Source organism: Pituophis catenifer, unplaced genomic scaffold (assembly GCF_029215685.1).
Source record: "Pituophis catenifer annectens isolate HBS135680 unplaced genomic scaffold, rPitCat1.0.hap2 SCAF_10, whole genome shotgun sequence".
Lineage (NCBI taxonomy): Eukaryota > Metazoa > Chordata > Lepidosauria > Squamata > Colubridae > Pituophis > Pituophis catenifer.
In genome coordinates, this window is record NW_027256890.1 from 13313505 (window position 1) to 13331568 (window position 18064).

The window sequence follows — 18064 nt, forward strand, 5'->3', positions numbered from 1 at the left end:
AACTGGGTATGTCTTAGTTTGATGAAGAGAAGGATTAGGAGTGACATGATAGCAGTCTTCCAATATCTCAGGGGCTGCCCCAAAGAAGAGGGAGTCAAGCTATTCTCCAAAGCACCTTGAAGGCAGGACAGGAAGCAATGGGTGGAAACTAATCGAGGAGAGAAGCAATTAGAACTAAGGAGAAACTTCTCGACAGTGAGAACAATGAATCAGTGGAACAGCTTGCCACCAGAAGTTGTGAATGCTCCAACACTGGAAGTTTTTAAGAAGAGTTTGGACGTTTGAATAGCAATAGCCCTTAGACTTATATCCCGCTTCACAGCCCTCTCTAAGCGGTTTACAGAGTCAGCCTCTTGCCCCCCCAACAATCTGGGTCCTCATTTGACCCACCTCGGAAGGACGGAAGGCTGAGTCAACCTTGAGCCTGGTGGGATTCGTACTGCCAAGTTACAGGCAGCCGGCAGTCAGCAGAAGCAGCCTGCAGTACTGCACTCTAACCACTGCGCCACCGCGGCTCTTGAACGACATAGAGTCTCCCGTGCTTGAGCAAGGGGTTGGGCTAGATGACTTCCAAGGTCCCCTTCCAAACTCTTATCCGCCAGAACATCCCATCCTCATAAACATCAATCCGGGGACCACCGCAAATGCCACATTCTCTGCAGCTCTCCTCTAACCAGATTGAAGAATTGTGCACAAGCGACTCTTGCGTTTGTACAGAACCTGTACAAACTGTTGTACTGCAGCACCGAAGGCTGAGTTCAACACTTCGCGTGGTTAAACGGGGGATAAAATCAGTCCGGGGGGGAGGGAGGGAAGGAGGAAGGAAGGAGGGAGGGTGGACTTAATGTGACACACCAACCCTGCCGAGGGCGGCTTAATAAACCGCGGCTAAATAAACCACAATTAACACTGTGTTATTAACACAGCTGCCTGCAATTTCTGCTGGTTCGAATCTCTCCAAGGCTCAAGGTTGACTCAGCCTTCCATCCTTTCTAAGGTAGGTGAAATGAGGACCCAGTTTGTGGGGGCAATAAGCTGACTTTGTATAAAATAAACAAAAAGAATGAAGGCTATTGCTTAACGCATTGTAAGCCGCCCTGAGTCTCCGGAGAAGGGCGGCATATAAATCAAATTAAAAAAAAAAAAAAAAAATTAAGGCCACTTGGTGGTGAACCTCATCAGCGTGGCGAATGCAAACACCTTCTGTTTTTTTGGGGGGGTTTTTTTGCAAACGGCTCCGTTTCGTTCCTCACGTTCGGGTTAAGAAGACGGCGAGAAAGCGTGAGGACATTTGGATTCATAATTCATCAAAAGAGGCTTCTCACACTCCTCACGCCAATGTAGGGTTTTGGCGACGGTTTCTCTCCCCCCAAAAATCTCTCGACTGTCACTGCACTAAAGATCGACAAATCGAAGAGGCAGGGAAGGATAAGAGGCAGGCCGCGGAATATTTCATCCTTTGCTAAAGGGATGCTCGCAGGAAACGCAGGCAGAGGAAAAATTGCCTTTGCGTCCACGGATGCGGACCCCGATGCCCGGAGGAATTGGGTGTTTTCAAACGCCAGCTGTGTCCTTTTGCTAGCAAGGAGGACAGGGAGGGGAAGAGACCCCCCTCCCTTCCTTCCTTCCTTCCTTCCCTCCCTCCCTTGCCGGAATTCAGGCCCAGACTGCAAATGAAGTGCAGCCTTATGTAACCTGGTGCAAAGTCTCTAATGAAGTTCGGGGAAAAAAAAACATTAAAATGCTGCAGTTCTCGGGAACGGAGAGAGAGGGGAGGAGGAAGAAAGAAAAATTAAAAAAAAAATATCTCGGAAAGCCATTTGGGTGTTTGCTTCCAACGGCAAGAGCGTTTTCTAAGACGGCTTTCAAAGGCAGCCGTCGATCAGCATAGAGCCGGAAGGGACCTTGGAGGTCTTCTAGTCCAACCCCCCAGATCAAGCAGGAGACACTATACCCGTGATGGGGAACCTATCGCATGTGTGGCGGAAGTGGCAAACAGAGCCATCTCTCCAGAGATGCCAGCCGTCGCCCGTTGCCGTTCCGGGTTCTGGCGCGTATTCCACGTTCCGGCCAGCTGGTTTTCGCGCACGCGGGATCGGCGAAAACCGGAAGAGCAGCTCTCCGGTGTACATGCGTGCACTGGGAAGGTGATATTCTGGTTTCTGGCGCACACATGCACGCCGGCCAGCTGGTTTTCGTGCACGCATGCGTGCAAGTAACCGGAAGACCAGGTGACCGGCACACATGCCAAAAACTGGAAGCTCAGCTTCCCAGCACAGGTGCTCCCACACGTGCACGTCGGAGAACTGCTCTCCCAGTGTCTGGTGCTTCCCTGAGCGTGTGGGTGCTCCCGTTCCGGCACTTGGTGCGAAAAAGGTTCGCCAACACTGCCCTGTACCATTTATTCCAGTCTTTTTTTAAAAACTCCAGTGTTTGTGCATCTGGTGGCAAGCAGTTCCGCTGGTTGATTGTCCTCAGTGTCAGGAAGTTTCTCCTTAATTCCAGGTTGCTTCTCTCCGGAAAAAGGAGGCTTAAAAAGGTAAATAGAACGGGGGGGGGGGGGGACAGCTGTGCTGTGTGATTTAGATTCACTAGGAAGCCGGATTTCCTGCTTTCTAGCGAATATAAATCGTGCGACACAGCTGATCGTCGGAAATACCGACGTCGGACGAACTGGTAGCATTTTTTTTACTAATGGTTCGCCCAAACTGGTAGCTTTTATTACTATCGGTTCGCTTGAACCGGTGCGAATCGGTAGCATTGATCCAGCCCCAAGAAAGGAATTTAACCTTTAATATACCGTATTTTTTGGAGTATAAGACGCACCTTTTTCCCCCCTAAAAGGGGGTGAAAATTTAGGTGCGTCTTATACACCGAATGTAGCCCCGCCCACTCACCACTCACCCCACCCTTTGGCCTCTGCCTCGCAGCGGTTTACCTCCTTGCAAGCAAACAGCAAGAAGAAACAGCTCCTTTCAGCTTCAGCACAACTTAATTAGCACAAGTTGATTGGATCGGCCTCCCAACTCTCAGCTGTTTTGCCCAGGGGACTGCTGCTTGCTGCAAAAAGGTAAATTGCTGGAGTAGATTTTTTTTTTTTCCCTTGTGCTAATCAAGCTATGCTGAAAACGAAAATGAAAGTAAAGCAGGCTGTTTGCTGCAAGGAGGCAAAATTGCTCAGAGACAGAGGGAGATTTCTTTTTCTTCTTTTCCTCACCAAAAAAGATAGGTGCATCTTATACTCTGAAAAATACGGCCGTTCCAGGCAACTGACTATCTGTGGGTCTATCGAGGGATTAGACCTTCCTTCTCCCTCTGGACTTTTTTAAAGTGGGATAAATGACTTTAGTCCTCCTTTAATTGCTGGGGGGGGGGTGGGTTGTTTATTTTCTCCCGTTGGGACCTGCCCAGAAAAATCCAAGCCACTGATACGATAAAAGTACAAATTGACATCGACAATAACAAAAACGGTTAAGGTCCCTTTCTCAATGTAAGGTACGAGCGGTGATTGTAAATCACATTGAGGTCCACGTATTGATTCTCTGTCTTGCTGCTACCACCCTGAACGGATTGAGGACGGGATAACGGAGGCGAGGGACTTAATGAAGACGGGCTGAGCTTCCTGCATTTGATGGGCTCAGCAACCAGCGAAAACCCCCAACTCATGGTCAGTGATAGAATCGGTCCATTTTTTATTATTATTATTATTATTTTTAATTTGATTTATATGCCGCCCTTCTCCGGAGACTCAGGGCGGCTTACAATGCGCTAAGCAATAGCCTTCATTCTTTTGTATATTTATACAAAGTCAGCTTATTGCCCCCACAATCCGGGTCCTCATTTTACCTACCTTAGAAAGGATGGAAGGCTGAGTCAACCTTGAGCCTTGGCGAGATTCGAACCTGCAGTAATCGCAGGCAGCTGGTCTTAATAACCAGCTTAATAATAGGGTACCTTAGACCACTGTACTACCAAGGCTCTTGGTAAGCCCGCCTGCTTACCATCATTCTTGGTAGAGGGAGAAAACTTGCCAGTGAAGGAAAAAAAAAATTTACGGTAGGAAACGGGAATTAAAATGCAAGGCTCCAGATCTAATACAGAAAAATGGATTGGGGGAAGATCACCCTGATGCTACAATCCCCAACCAAAATATACTGCCTTAGAGGAGGACCCATCATGGAGTGACGTGGTGGCCTAGAGGTGGAGCTCTCACCTCACAATCAGGAGGTTGTGAGTTCGATCCTAGGTAGAGGCAGATATTTCTCTCTCTCTGGGCACAATGAGAATATATCTGCTGAACAAAACTCCGCTCTGGCAACAAGAAGGGCATCCGGCCATTAAAAAGACTCTGCTAGCTCTAGACTCCAACCGGAAAGGATTATGGGGTCGTTAAAAGAAAAAAGAAAAGAAGACGACCCATCATTGAACAGCAAGACTGTAAGATGTTCTAGATCAGGGGTCCCCAACCCTTGGGCGGTGTACCGGCACTGGGTCGCGGCATGCCAGAAACCGGGCCGCGCAAACAAACAAAGCCCCATCCGCGGGATGCAGGCAGCACGCAAAACCGCACCCCTTCCTTCCAGTCTGTGGAAAATCCACTCTTCACGAAACCGGTCCCTGGTGCCCCAAAGGTTGGGGGTCGTCGCTATTCTAGGGGGCACAAGGCGAGTTCCCCGCTCCCCCGGTGGCTCCTCTTTAACTGGACGGTCCCCCGAGAACTCCTGGCAGGAATACAAATGTTCTCTTAACGGGTAGCCTTGTCATATTCCATTAGCCTTATCTTAACATGGCTTGTTAGCTATATTTGCAAGTCCCCGGAAGGATACGTGAACAAATTCCCTGATTAGAGGGAGGCTAAGTGATGCGGCGGCTAACATTTTTGCAGGTATTGCGGGATTTACGATCTTGGCTAAATGCAACCGGCTCTCTCATAATTTATCAGCGCGGAAATGTTTTTAAGTAAACGGGAACAGGTACTTAAAAGCGGGGGTGGAAAGAAATTGGGGGGGGGGGAAAGCTTTGATTCAGGTTGTTGGCAGATCCGTGATTGGAAGGGTGGGGGGGAAAGGGGGGAATCTATTAAGAGGGTGTACATTATTTATTAACCTGCGACAGGCGTCATTTGCCATTGGCAGGCGCGGGGAACATGACAATCTATACGGGCGCAGTGTCCTTCCTGCAAGCGACGTCTTAATTGCTCCTCTGGCAATTACAATGATGAAGCCCTGGAAAATTATCACAGGGAGGAAGACCAGGAGATCAAACGCAAAAGCAGAGGAACAACTCACCCAAAAGAACAGCCTGTACCAAACTGTGTTCTAATTGGTGGGGTTTTGGGTTTTGTTTTTCTTTTGGAAGAGCCGAGATAAAGTTCAAAGTTACAACGGCCGCTGAGAAATGTGACTTAACGACCGTTTTTCACAGTTCGTTACGACTTTTGCAGGTCGTTGTCAGGCCTGGGAGCCATCTTTGGCCTTGGGCCTTCAGGCCTGCCGCATTTCGTACGGTGGGAAACTGGGAGGGGGCAGGGGTGGGCTGCTGGGGGTTCGTAGGGGTTCGGGAGAACCTCTAGCTAAGATTCTGTGCAATTGGGAGAAACTCCTCCCCCCAAAATCCCACTCCTGGCTGGCCCCACCCACCCTGCCCCGCCCATCCCAGGAGTCCCCACGCGGCCCATTTTGGATGCAGGTAAGTGCAGGGCGCGCAGAGGCTCAGGGAGGGCGAAAAAGGGCCTACCAGAAGTTCAGGAAGGCCAGGCCCATTTCCGGCCTCCAGAGGGCCTCCGGAGCCTGGGGAGGCTGTTTTAGCCCTCCCGGATGCTCAAGGAAAGCCTCCAGAGCCTGGGGAGGCCATTTTCGCCATCCTGGAGGCTCGAGGAAAGCCTCCAGAGCCCAGGGAGGGCAAAAAGCCCACCCCTCACCGCGGTGCAGGAGGCTAACTAGGCCACGCCTACTATGCCCACCATGGCCACGGCTACCCAGCAAGCAGGCAGTGAACCCCTTGCTAAAATTTTTGAAGCTCATCCCTGGGAAGGGGGATTGTATGGAGCATGGGTGATATATAGTCATAATCTTGGACCGCTGCTTGGAAAGCCTATGCTCCTAGTCCTCAGTGAGGTGCTTCTGCTGAGCCTCCTTCTCGGTCAGATCCAATTTGAGCTGAGCTGTTTTGCCAACTCTTTCTCCTGGTGGCTGCTTAGCTCTAATAAGTGCTTCCTATTGGGGCCCTAAGGAGCCCGGATGGGTGGGCAGGCGAGGAGTGGCTGGCAGGGGAGGGGTGAGAGAGGCCGGCGAGGCACCCCTCAATGTGAATGACATCAAGTTGGCCACGCCTACCCAGTCACATGACCACCTAGCCACCCCCACCCAGCCGGGTCATTAGGTATTTCATATAAGTCGTCCGCGGGATTTAAAATTATGAATTTAGTGGTCCCTGAGGCCCGAAAGGTTGGGGACCCCTGGACTCCAAACTCCCTTCCAAACTCTGTTATTCTGTTAAATCTGATTTCACTCCGAAATAATTTATTAAAGTTAGACGTCACACAATTCTCCGCGACTCCGGGGCAGCTCAGAACAGTCAAAGAAACGACAATTAAAAACACAAGGAAATCAGCAAGGATGAATGAATATTTCATCTTTCTGCTTGCTGATAGCCAAGTGGGCTGTTAAATATTACAAAGGAGCTTTCCTTCTCCTGCCGATTCATTTCCTGAGAATCTACACTTCTTAATCTCATCCTCTTCGTTCATCTAGCAGGATAATATGATTAGCTTTGAAAGCCCTCGCAAAGGAGGCGCGCTGAGTGGGTGGCGTTCGGGTAGGCGGCGGCATAAGAGAGTGATGAAGCACGCCCAAAGTTAAGAAGAGCGGTTAGGGGTGGATATACGTCTCCAAAGTGAAGATCTTAAAAGTCCCAACTTTCTGGCGGAAATAGCATCAAGGCAATTAAAATCTGAGCAAGTCCGGTTGTTAAGACTCACTGCTAGAATAGTGGACTGGATGCGAGGCAGATCTGAAAACTTTGCATTATAGAAAAAATCAGAAAAATAATAACCATGAATCATGCCGTTCATCCAGGCAGAGATGTTTGACAGACCGTATTTACCAAGGGAAATGGGGGTGGGCGAGGAATATTGCAAATAGAACAGGGAGAAGGAGAAGAGGAGGAGAAGGAGAAGCGAGGAGGAGGAGAAGAGGAGGAGAGGAGGAAGAAGGAGGAGGAGGAGGAGAAGGAGCAGAGGAGGAGGAGGAGAAGGAGGAGGAGGAGAAGGAGAAGGAGGAGGAGAAGGAGAAGAGAAGGAGAAGGAGAAGGAGAAGGAGGAGGAGGAGAAGAAGGAGGAGGAGGAAGAAGGAGGAGAAGAAGGAGAAGGAGAAGGAGAAGGAGAAGAAGGAGGAGGAGGAGAAGGAGGAGGAGAAGGAGGAGGAGAAGGGAGGAGGGAGAAGGAGAAGGATGAAGAAGGGGGAGAAGGAGAAGGAGAAGGAGGAGAAGAAGGAGGAGAAGGAGAAGAAGAGGAGGAGGAAGAAGGAGGAGGAGGAAGATGAAGAAGGCGGAGGAGAAGGAGGAGAAGAAGAGGAGGAGGAAGAAGGAGGAGGAGGAGGAGGATGAAGAAGAAGAAGGAGGAGGAGGAGAAGGAGAAGGAGAAGAAGAGGAGGAGGAGGAGGAGGAGGAGGAGGAGGAGGAGGAGGAGGAGGAGGAGGAGGAGGAGGCAGCACTGGAAGAATATCTGAAGGACAGCGAAGACGCACTAAAACTGAATTCCTCGAGTAATGACTACAACTGAGCCCAAAAAATTGATGTCGCTAAGCGAAATGTTTCTTAAGCGAGCTTGCCCCCCGTTTTACGACTTTTCTTGCCACCGTTGTTAAGCGAATCGTCGCATTAGTTAAATTAGTAAGCCAGTGGTTGTGAATTTGGATTTCCCCATCAATTCCCAGAATTCCCCAACCAGTGTAAAGTTGGGAATTCTGGGAATTAAATCCACAAGTCTTTAAAAGTGGTCCAAGTTGGACATCCTTATTTTACAATTTAAGGAAAAGCAACTCCTAAACAACTATTATTATTATTATTATTATTATTATTATTATTATTATTAGTCTTTTAATGACCCCGTAATCCTGTAAATCACCCCCCATCCGGGCGGGGGGGGGGGGATCAACTGAATGGAGCTGAGTATTTACTGGCCGGATGCCCTTCCTGTCGCCAATGCAGAGTTGGCAGCAGATAATTACATACCCTGATCCCCTTCCCTCTGCCAGGAGGCCGCGGAGAAGCAAGCAAATAAAACATTTATATTCCTCCCTCCCATTTCAATTCTGCCACAAAGAGATGTCAAAATAGACAGATAAAGAGCGACTTATCTGGGCCGCGGACGGAAGGCGTGAAAAACTATTTTTATTTTCTTATGCTGCATGACAACCCGATAAATGACTTTTTAATTAAAAGCCATTTCTGCTAATCCACCAAGGAGATACTGTAAACAGCGTTTAAGGCACCAGAACAAAACCTCTTCGCTTGTTCCGTGTAGATACGCAAGTGTGGCTAAAACACGGGGACTCACACTCTGCTAATAGCGTAGAAAAAGGGTTAGGGTAGACCAGAAAATGAAACCAAGGGGGGGAAAAGGTAAAAAACTAGGGTGCTTATGCAATGTTGGGATTTAAATTTGCAACGTCGGTGTCTTCCAAGAGCCTTCTATATCAGGATTATACTGTATATAAGATTGTTACTGAAGACGATTCTGGTTAACCAGAATCTGGTTAACCAATAACAAGGATATTGTTGCCGTAGCTCTCCTTCGGATATGCAAGGTGGGCAGCAAATAAATTCGGTAACAACAACAATAATAATCATAATGTGATGATGCCTCTAACACCGTCAAACGTTCCCAGTTACCTCTCCCAGGTCCTTGGGAAGGACTTGACAGGTGAATAAAAATGCCAAAATCAGTCTAAACACCTGGCTGACGGAAAGCAAAGGAAATACCGATGGGGATAGAACAGAACAGAATAAATATTGGAATGTAGAATAGAATAGAATAGAATAGAATAGGCAATAGAATAGAATAGAATAGAATAGAATAGAATAGAATATGGAATGGAAATAGAGTAGAGTAGAGTAGAGTAGAGTAGAGGTAGAGTAGAGTAGAATAGAATAGAATAGAATAGAATAGAATAGAATAGAATAGAATAGAATAGAATAGAATATGGAATGGAAATAGAGTAGAGTAGAGTAGAGTAGAGTAGAGTAGAGTAGAGTAGAATAGAATAGAATAGAATAGAATAGAATAGAATAGAATAGAATAGAATAGAATAGAATATGGAATGGAAGTAGAGTAGAGTAGAGTAGAGTAGAATAGAATAGAATAGAATAGAATAGAATAGAATAGAATAGAATAGAATAGAATAGAATAGAATAGAATAGAATAGAATAGAATAGAATAACAGAGTTGGAAGGGGACCTTGGAGGTCTTCTAGTCCAACCCCCTTCTCAGGCAGGATACCCTACACCACTTCAGAAAAATGGTTATCCAACATCTTCTTAAGAACTTCCAGTGTTGGAGCATTCACAACTTCTAGTGGCAAGTTGTTCCACTGGTTAATTGTTCTAACTGTCAGGAAATTTCTCCTTAGTTCTAAGTTGCTTCTCTCCTTGATTAGTTTCCATCCATTGCTTCTTGTCCTGCCTTCAGGGGCTTTGGAGAATAGCTTGACTGCCTCTTCTTTGGGGCAGCCCCTGAGATATTAGAAGATGCTATCATGTCTCCCCCTGGTCCTTATTTCCATCAAACTAAACATACCCAGGTCCTGCAACCGTTCTTCATATGTTTTAGCCTCCAGTCCCCTAATCCTCTTTGTTGCACTTCTCTGCGCTCTTTCCAGTCTCTCCACATCTTTTTTACCTAGCATGCAATCTCCAAATATCTGGACCACTCCTTGGACAATATCGGCATTGACCAAAATCCCCATCGCTCAATTGCAAAAGGCAGCTTTCCTCGGAAGAGCTTACATCCTGCGACAATATCCGTAACCCCGTCAAACATCCACACCTGCCTATCCCAGGTTCGTGGGAAGGACTCGACAGGTGGATGAAAAATGCCAAATCCAGTCTCAACATCCAGCTGACTCGGGAAAGAAGAACCATAATAACCAGAAATCAAGAGATAGCACAGGTAGTCCTCGACTTACGACCCCAACTGAGCCCCAAAACGTCTGTGGCTAACCGAGACATTTGTTAAGCGAGTTCTGCCTCACCTTACGATCTTGCTTCCTACGGTTGTTGAGTGAATCATTGCAGTTGTTTTAAGTCAGTCACACGGACGTAAAATGAATTTGGTTTCCCCGTTGACTTGCCTCGTCGGGAGGTCGCAAAAGGGGGAAATCACATGACACCCCCCCCAGGACACTGAAACCGACATTAAGTACATGCCAGTTGCCAAGCACTGAATTTTGATCACGTGACTGTGGGGCAACCGTTGTAAGTGTGAAAAATTGTAAGTCCCTTTTTTCAGCTCCGTTCTTTGAACCGTTGCTTACTCAAACTGTTGCACTGTGTTTCCCTGAAAATAGGACTGGGTCTTATATTAATTTTTGCTCCAAAAGATGCATTAGGGCTTATTTTCTGGTTAGGTCTTATTTTGGGGAAAATATGGGCTAACAATCTTAATTGGGGCTTATTTTGAGGGGGGGGTTATATTACGAGCATTCTGAAAAATCATGCTAGGGCTTATTTTCCGGTTGAGTCTTATTTTCGGGGAAATACGGTACTAAATGCCTCTGTTTGGCTGACAATCTTAACTGGGGTTTATTTTGGGGGGGTAGGGCTTATATTACGAGCATCCTGAAAAATCATGCTAGGGCTTATTTTCCGGTTGAGTCTTATTTTCGGGGAAATATGGTACTAAATGCCTCTGGCTGACAATCTTAACTGGGGCTTATTTTGGGGGGTAGGGCTTATATTACGAGCATCCTGAAAAATCATGCTAGGGCTTATTTTCCGGTTGGGTCTTATTTTCGGGGAAATACGGTACTAAATGCCTGTTTGGCTGACAATCTTAACTGGGGTTTATTTTGGGGGGTAGGGCTTATATTACGAGCATCCTGAAAAATCATGGTAGGGCTTATTTTCCGGTTGGGTCTTATTTTCGGGGAAATACGGTACTAAATGCCTCCGTTTGGCTGACAATCTTAACTGGGGCTTATTTTGGGGGGTAGGGCTTATATTACGAGCATCCTGAAAAATCATGCTAGGGCTTATTTTCCGGGTTGAGTCTTTATTTTTGGGGAAATACGGTACTAAATGCCTCTGTTTGGCTGACAATCTTAACTGGGGCTTATTTTGGGGGGTAGGGCTTATATTACGAGCATCCTGAAAAATCATGCTAGGGGTTATTTTCCGGTTGGGTCTTATTTTTGGGGAAATACGGTACTAAATGCCTCCATTTGGCTGACAATCTTAACTGGGGCTTATTTTGGGGGGTAGGGCTTATATTACAAGCATCCTGAAAAATGCTAGGGCTTATTTTCCGGTTGGGTCTTATTTTCGGGGAAATACGGTACTAAATGCTTCCGTTTGGCTGACAATCTTAACTGGGGCTTATTTTGGGGGGGTAGGGCTTATATTACGAGCATCCTGAAAAATCATGCTAGGGCTTATTTTCCAGTTGGGTCTTATTTTCGGGTAAGTGGAGGACTCCCTTGTATCGCACTAAATCCATCCAATTTGTTGTGTGTGTCCCACCGCTTTTAAAACCACAACCAAGGTATTTACCTCGCAGTTGAATTCCATTTCGGCATCCATGGTAATAATCCGAACGGTGAAGGTTTTGGGCTGCTTCCTTTTCAGAGAGCTGAAACTCATGCGGGAGGCGATGGCCCCAGCCATGGCGAATCCCTTAAGGCGTCACCCTATGCCAAGGGGGTAGGTACCCTGTCCCTTCTCTGGGGGAAGGTCCAAAGGGGGGGGGAAGCGGGAAAGAGGAACTAGGAGCCACACAACCCACGATTTAGATGCCACGCAGGTGGATCAAACACAAGCAACTCCAAAATACCAGCCAGCTTGTCCGGAGTTTTTCTATGAGAAAAAGATGAGGAGGGGTCAAACTCTCCCCCTTTAACATGTTTCCAAGATGTGATTCTTTATCCGCCTCTGGTTCTCCTCGCCGATGGGAGTAGGGGAAAAAAAAAGGAGGAAGAAAAAAAGGAAACGCGCACCCCCGTTCAAAGCAGGGCGGCACCCTAAATTGCAAAAACCTTAGAAGGGCTCTTTGGGGTTTTGATAGGAACCTTCCTGCATTGTTTTCTGCTCAGCAAACTTGCAAACTTCTAAAGGAAAAAATATATATACTGGAAAGCAAATTGGGATTAACTGGGGGGGGGGTGTTACGGGACTGGCATAATTCAGATGCCTGCCGATGGGCGAGTTTGGCACAGGAGGAAAAGGGAACAGCGCCCCGCCCCCCCCCCCAAATTTATTTGGGAAAGTGTCTAAAAAATCTGAAAACCAGTCAGATTTTGAGCTGGGCAAGGAAATGGGATCCTTTTCAAAGGCTTTCTATCTTCTCTACTTTGTGGGAGGGGAGGGCAAAAAGCTGCCCCTCCAAGACAGATTCCTGGAAAGCGGGGAGGGAAATCCAGAGCCGAAGGGACCTGGTGAAAAAGAGAAGTCGGGTTAGTAAGAGTGAAAGAACATGGATTGATTGATTTACAGGACCTGGGAAGCTTTCAAGCCACCTCCAGGAGAAACAAGCCTAGATTAACAAGCATCGCTTCCCAAGCCATCATCCCATTCGGACACCCCACCCCCCCACCCCCAGCCAGGAAACCAAGGAGGAGAACAAAATGGGGGGAAAAGAATATTATCAATTTTGCAATTTCGTTTTCTTTTCCTCTCTAGATGAGGAGGGAGAAATAAGATTGGGGGAGGGGTGAGAAAGACCCAAGCAAGAAAAGGGACACTGTTTAAAAGGGGGTGGGGGGTGGAGGGGCTTATTGAATTTAATTCTGGAGAGGGAGGAGGGAAATAAAGGGCCTGGGGGCTTCCAGAGACCCCAAATCCAGTCTTCCCAAGACTTATTGGGAGGGGGGGAGGGAGCTCTCAATGCCAATATATAAATAGGTGGGGTGGGGTCTTCAGGAAGGCAAGAGAGAAAGCTCTCAATGCCAATATACAAATATATGGGGTAGGGGCTTCAAGGTGGCAAGGGGGGAAAGCTTTCAATGCCAATATATATAGATATATGGGGTGGGGGCTTCAGCAAGGGAGGGAGGAGCTCTCAATGCCAATATATAAATAGGCGGGGTGGGGGCTTCAGGAAGGCAAGGGGGGAAACCTCTCAATGCCAATATATATAGATATATGGGGTGAGGGGCTTCAGGAAGCTCTCAGTGCCAATATATATATAGATATATGGGGTCGGGGGCTTCAGGAAGGCAAGGGAGGGAGAGAGCTCTCAATGCCAACATAAAATATATGGGGTGGGGGGCTTCAAAGTGGCAAGGGGGGGAAAGCTCTCAATGTCAATATATATAGATATATGGGGTGAGGGGCTTCAGGAAGCTCTCAATGCCAATATATATATATAGATATATGGGGGTGGGGGGCTTCAGGAAGGCAAGGGAGGGAGAGAGCTCTCAATGCCAACATAAAATATACGGGGTGGTGGCTTCAAAGTGGCAAGGGGGGGAAAGCTCTCAATGTCAATATATATAGATATATGGGGTGGGGGGCTTCAGGAAGCTCTCAGTGCCAATACATATATAGATATATGGGGTGGGGGGCTTCAGGAAGGCAAGGGAGGGGGAGAGCTCTCAATGCCAACATAAAATATATGGGGTGGGGGGCTTCAAAGTGGCAAGGGGGGAAAGCTCTCAATGTCAATATATATAGATATATGGGGTGGGGGGCTTCAGGAAGCTCTCAGTGCCAATATATATATAGATATATGGGGTGGGGGGCTTCAGGAAGGCAAGGGAGGGAGAGAGCTCTCAATGCCAACATAAAATATACGGGGTGGGGGCTTCAAAGTGGCAAGGGGGGAAAGCTCTCAATGTCAATATATATAGATATATGGGGTGGGGGGCTTCAGGAAGCTCTCAGTGCCAATATATATACAGATATATGGGGTGGGGGGCTTCAGGAAGGCAAGGGAGGGGGAGAGCTCTCAATGCCAACATAAAATATACGGGGTGGGGGCTTCAAAGTGGCAAGGGGGGGAAAGCTCTCAATGTCAATATATATAGATATATGGGGTGGGGGGCTTCAGGAAGCTCTCAATGCCAATATATATACAGATATAATGGGGTGGGGGGGCTTCAGGAAGGCAAGGGGGGAGGGGGGAGCTCTCAATATCAATATATGGGGTGGGGGCTTCAAGGTGGGGGGGGCTCCTTGTAATTGGGGGAGGGGGCTTCCTATTGTCAATGTGTGTCCCTTTATAAGGGGGAGGCAGCCATAAAATAGAGGGGGGGAGGGTCTCCAAGGGGCCTGGGGGGGGGGCTTTTATGGAGCCTATGAGGGGGGAGGGGCTTCTATGGGGGGGGGAGGAAGGGTTTGAAGGGGGGGGTCGCGCCCAGGGGGGGGTCCAGGGACCTTCCCGCGAGGAATGGGGGTAGGGAGGAGGCCCCCCCGCCCCAATAATGAGGGGGGGGCTCTAGGGGACGGAGGGGGGGGTCTCTCCTCGGGGTGCCTCGCCACCCTCCCCCGCCCCCCCCCCGCGCTGAAACGCTCCCCTCACCTCGGCCACCACAGCCTAACCTGCCACTCCTCGCCCCTCGCTTCTCATTGGCGGAGGAAGGGGCATAGGCCCGCCTCCGGAGGCGGGGCGCCGCGGTTCCGACCGCCCCACTCGGTCCTTAGGGACGTCGAGCGGGGGAGGACAACGCAGCAGTTCCGGTTGCCGAGCGACGGTCGCCATTTGCGGGGCGACAAGCCGCGGCCCCCGCCGGACTCACCCCTTTTTCTCCGGAAATTTTTGCCGTGCCCAGTTTCGGCTTTTTAAGGGCCGCCGTTGATGCGGCGGCTTTTTTTTTACGGCGGGTCTCTCTCTCTCTCCCGCGACCCACCACCCTCAGCGCGTTCCTAAAAGAACCGGAAAGGTGGAGGCGAGTGGAAAGTCGCCGCAGCCCTTCATCGAAATGACGTAGGGAGGGATGGATTGGTAGGTACGCTTGTCTATCCGCGTGAACGGCCCTCCCTCTTGCAATGAGCATAGACGTGAGAGAGGCAGACCGCCCCCTTGCCTTTCCGTAAAGGAAAGAAGAGAGGTTAGAGATGGCGCGGCCTTGAGCGCCCTCTAGTGCAAGAAATGGAGAAGGGAGGAAAAAAGTGCAGGCGGAAGTTATGAGAATGAACTCGTGTTATGCATTCACACAACACACCGAACCGTAAAAACTAAATGAATGGGCTGAGTTAAATTAAGCCAAAGGACCCACTGAATCAAACGAGGACTGCAAAAAACAAAAATGCAATTAACCAATAGGGGGCAGCAGAGTCCATGTTTTCTCCATCTCTGCCTTTTCCCCTTAGTGGTGATTGGGAAATCTTCAAGCCAGGTTCTCTAAACTTGGTTAAAGTGAGTTGTGCAAAACTAACCTGGATAGTGTGGGTTGTGTGAAGGAAGCTCGCAGGGTTGTTGTTTTTAATCATTTTATTTATTTTCAGTTTCGACTTATTAAAAGCAAAGGCACGTCAGAACGATGAAAAACCACAGACGGATAATCGGTTGTGAAGTATAAATACACATCCCCCTTTGCTTTAGTCTGGAATTCATATGTTTAAACCATAGTTGAATAAATGAACCGTAATTAGCTGGCTTCAGAACGTTGCATCCTTGCAACGCTACAATGTCCAGACTGGGGTTTGCCTTGTTCACAATGCCAAATTTAAAATTGCCCCATTCCATGGCTTAATCTGCTCTTTGAAGCCAGCGCCATCTGGAAAGAGCTTTGCCAGTTTGTTTTGGACTCCGAAAATGCAAAATACTGGCTTTTAAATAACATAGGAAACGATAAGCAAAAGAAATCTCATTATGGCTCGAGGTGCAAATCTGGTCAGTGGTCTTAATGCACCCAAAAAAATAATAAAAAAAAAAAATAGAACAGATGTTCCCAGCTAAGAGCACTTAATTTGCAGCATTTTTAAGCCATTACGTCTCTTCCCTCATTAACTTGGAGGGGGAAATAAATCTATGAAGTAGCGCTAAATAATATTGAGAACTTTTTTTTTTTTAATTAAATTTGATTTATATGCCGCCCTTCTCCGAAGACTCAGGGCGGCTTACAATGTGCTCAGCAATAGCCTTCATCCTTTCGTATATTTATACAAAGTCAGCTTCTCTTTCTTTCTTTCTTTCTTTCTTTCTTTCTTTCTTTCTTTCTCTTTTCTTTTTTTTTTTATTTGATTTATATGCCGCCCTTCTCCGGAGACTCAGGGCGGCTTACAATGCGTTAAGCAATAGCCTTCATACTTTTGTATATTTATACAAAGTCAGCTTATTGCCCCCACAAACTGGGTCCTCATTTCACCTACCTTAGAAAGGATGGAAGGCTGAGTCAACCTTGAGCCTTGGAGAGATTCGAACCTGCAGTAATTGCAGGCAGCTGGTCTTAATAACCAGCTTAATAACAGGGTGCCTTAGACCACTGTACTACCAAGGCTCTTCAGATAAACTTTGCTTATCCCAATCAATCAAAGCTTTGGCAACCACGATCACGCAGCAAAGCTTGGGGAGAATTAACCTTTTCTTTGCGACAATGTGTGTGGGGTCAAACTAGCACAGGGGTCGGCAACCTTAAACACTCAAAGAGCCACAAAGGTCCTAACTAGAAGCCCCCATTCAATTCTGGAGCCAACCGGAAGTCCGGTTCCCCCCATCATAGTCTCCTCCTAGCGCGGCATCCTTTTTCCTCTACCTGTCCTAACCGAAAGCCCTATCAATGGTGGAGCCGACCAGCAACAGGGAGCCACAGCAGAGGGATGAAAGAGCCACATGCGGCTCCAGAGCCGCAGGTTGCTGACTCCTGAACTAGCCTGTTTATTTCCCGACGTTGAAATCTACGCTGGTGGATTAATCAATAACTACAAAAGTAAAATTCAACAGGTTAAGTTAAGAATATTGTAGACATCGTGAACTGATCCTCTTTAGGCTGCCCGAGCCTCGGTGGCTGAAGTTTTACGCAACGTGTGAATCCGGCATCCTGGGTTAAATAGCAAGCTAAGATTATGCAAACCTAACAGCACGCCCCCCACCCCAAAAAAGTTTCACTGCCAAGAACTGACTCCTAAACTAACTATTGTGTTTCCCCAATAATAAGACCCTGTCTTATATTTTTTTTGAACTCCGAAATAAGCGCTTGGCCTTATTTTCAGGGAGGTCTTATTATTTTGGGGCGCATGGAGGAAACCAGAGGAAATGGCGGGGACTGGCTGCACATGTGTTTAAATATTTTCGGGGAGGGTTTATTTTCAGGGGGGAGCTTATTTTATTATTATTATTATTATTTATTTATTTATTTGATTTGTATGCCGCCCTATCTCCATAGGACTCAGGGCGGCTCACAACAATTAAAATCAAACCAGATAAAACATGTTAAAACCTGAAAACTTGGCTGTTCAAACAAATAGGCTGACTCTGATTCCGGGGTTTTATTATTTACTATTAATTAGTTATTTGGTTTAAAATGGGATTTTATTGTACTTGTTTCTTAACTGTGTTTGCCGCCCTGAATCCTTCGGGAGAATGGCGGCATATAAATACATGTAATAAATAAATAAATAATAAATAAATAAATAAATAAATAAAATACATAAACATATTAAAATAATCCAAACCCCATCAATCCAGGCTGGGCAATTTGTACAGCCATGTTTTTAATTCGCGGTGGAAGGTGCTTTTCTTCTTCTTCTTCTTCTTCTTCTTCTTCTTCTCCTCCTCCTCCTTCTTCTCCTCCTTCTTCTTCCTCCTCCTCTTCTCCTTCTACTCCTTCTCCTTCTTCCTCCTCCTCTTCTCCTTCTTCTTCTCCTTTTCCTTCTCCTCCTTCTCCTCCTTCTCCTCCTCCTCCTTCTTCTT

General features: G+C 47.4%; 1 protein-coding gene across 1 annotated transcript in view; it reads right to left on the bottom strand.

Moving 5' to 3' along the window:
- The window catches only part of NF2 (NF2, moesin-ezrin-radixin like (MERLIN) tumor suppressor), a 60006-nt gene extending 45248 nt beyond the window's left edge, over window positions 1–14758 (bottom strand). The window contains 2 exon segments of the mRNA XM_070951368.1: window positions 11767–12644; window positions 14732–14758. Coding sequence (XP_070807469.1) covers window positions 11767–11880 — 114 coding nt within the window. The 5' untranslated portion in view covers window positions 11881–12644; window positions 14732–14758.
- Between the last annotated feature and the right edge of the window lie 3306 nt (window positions 14759–18064).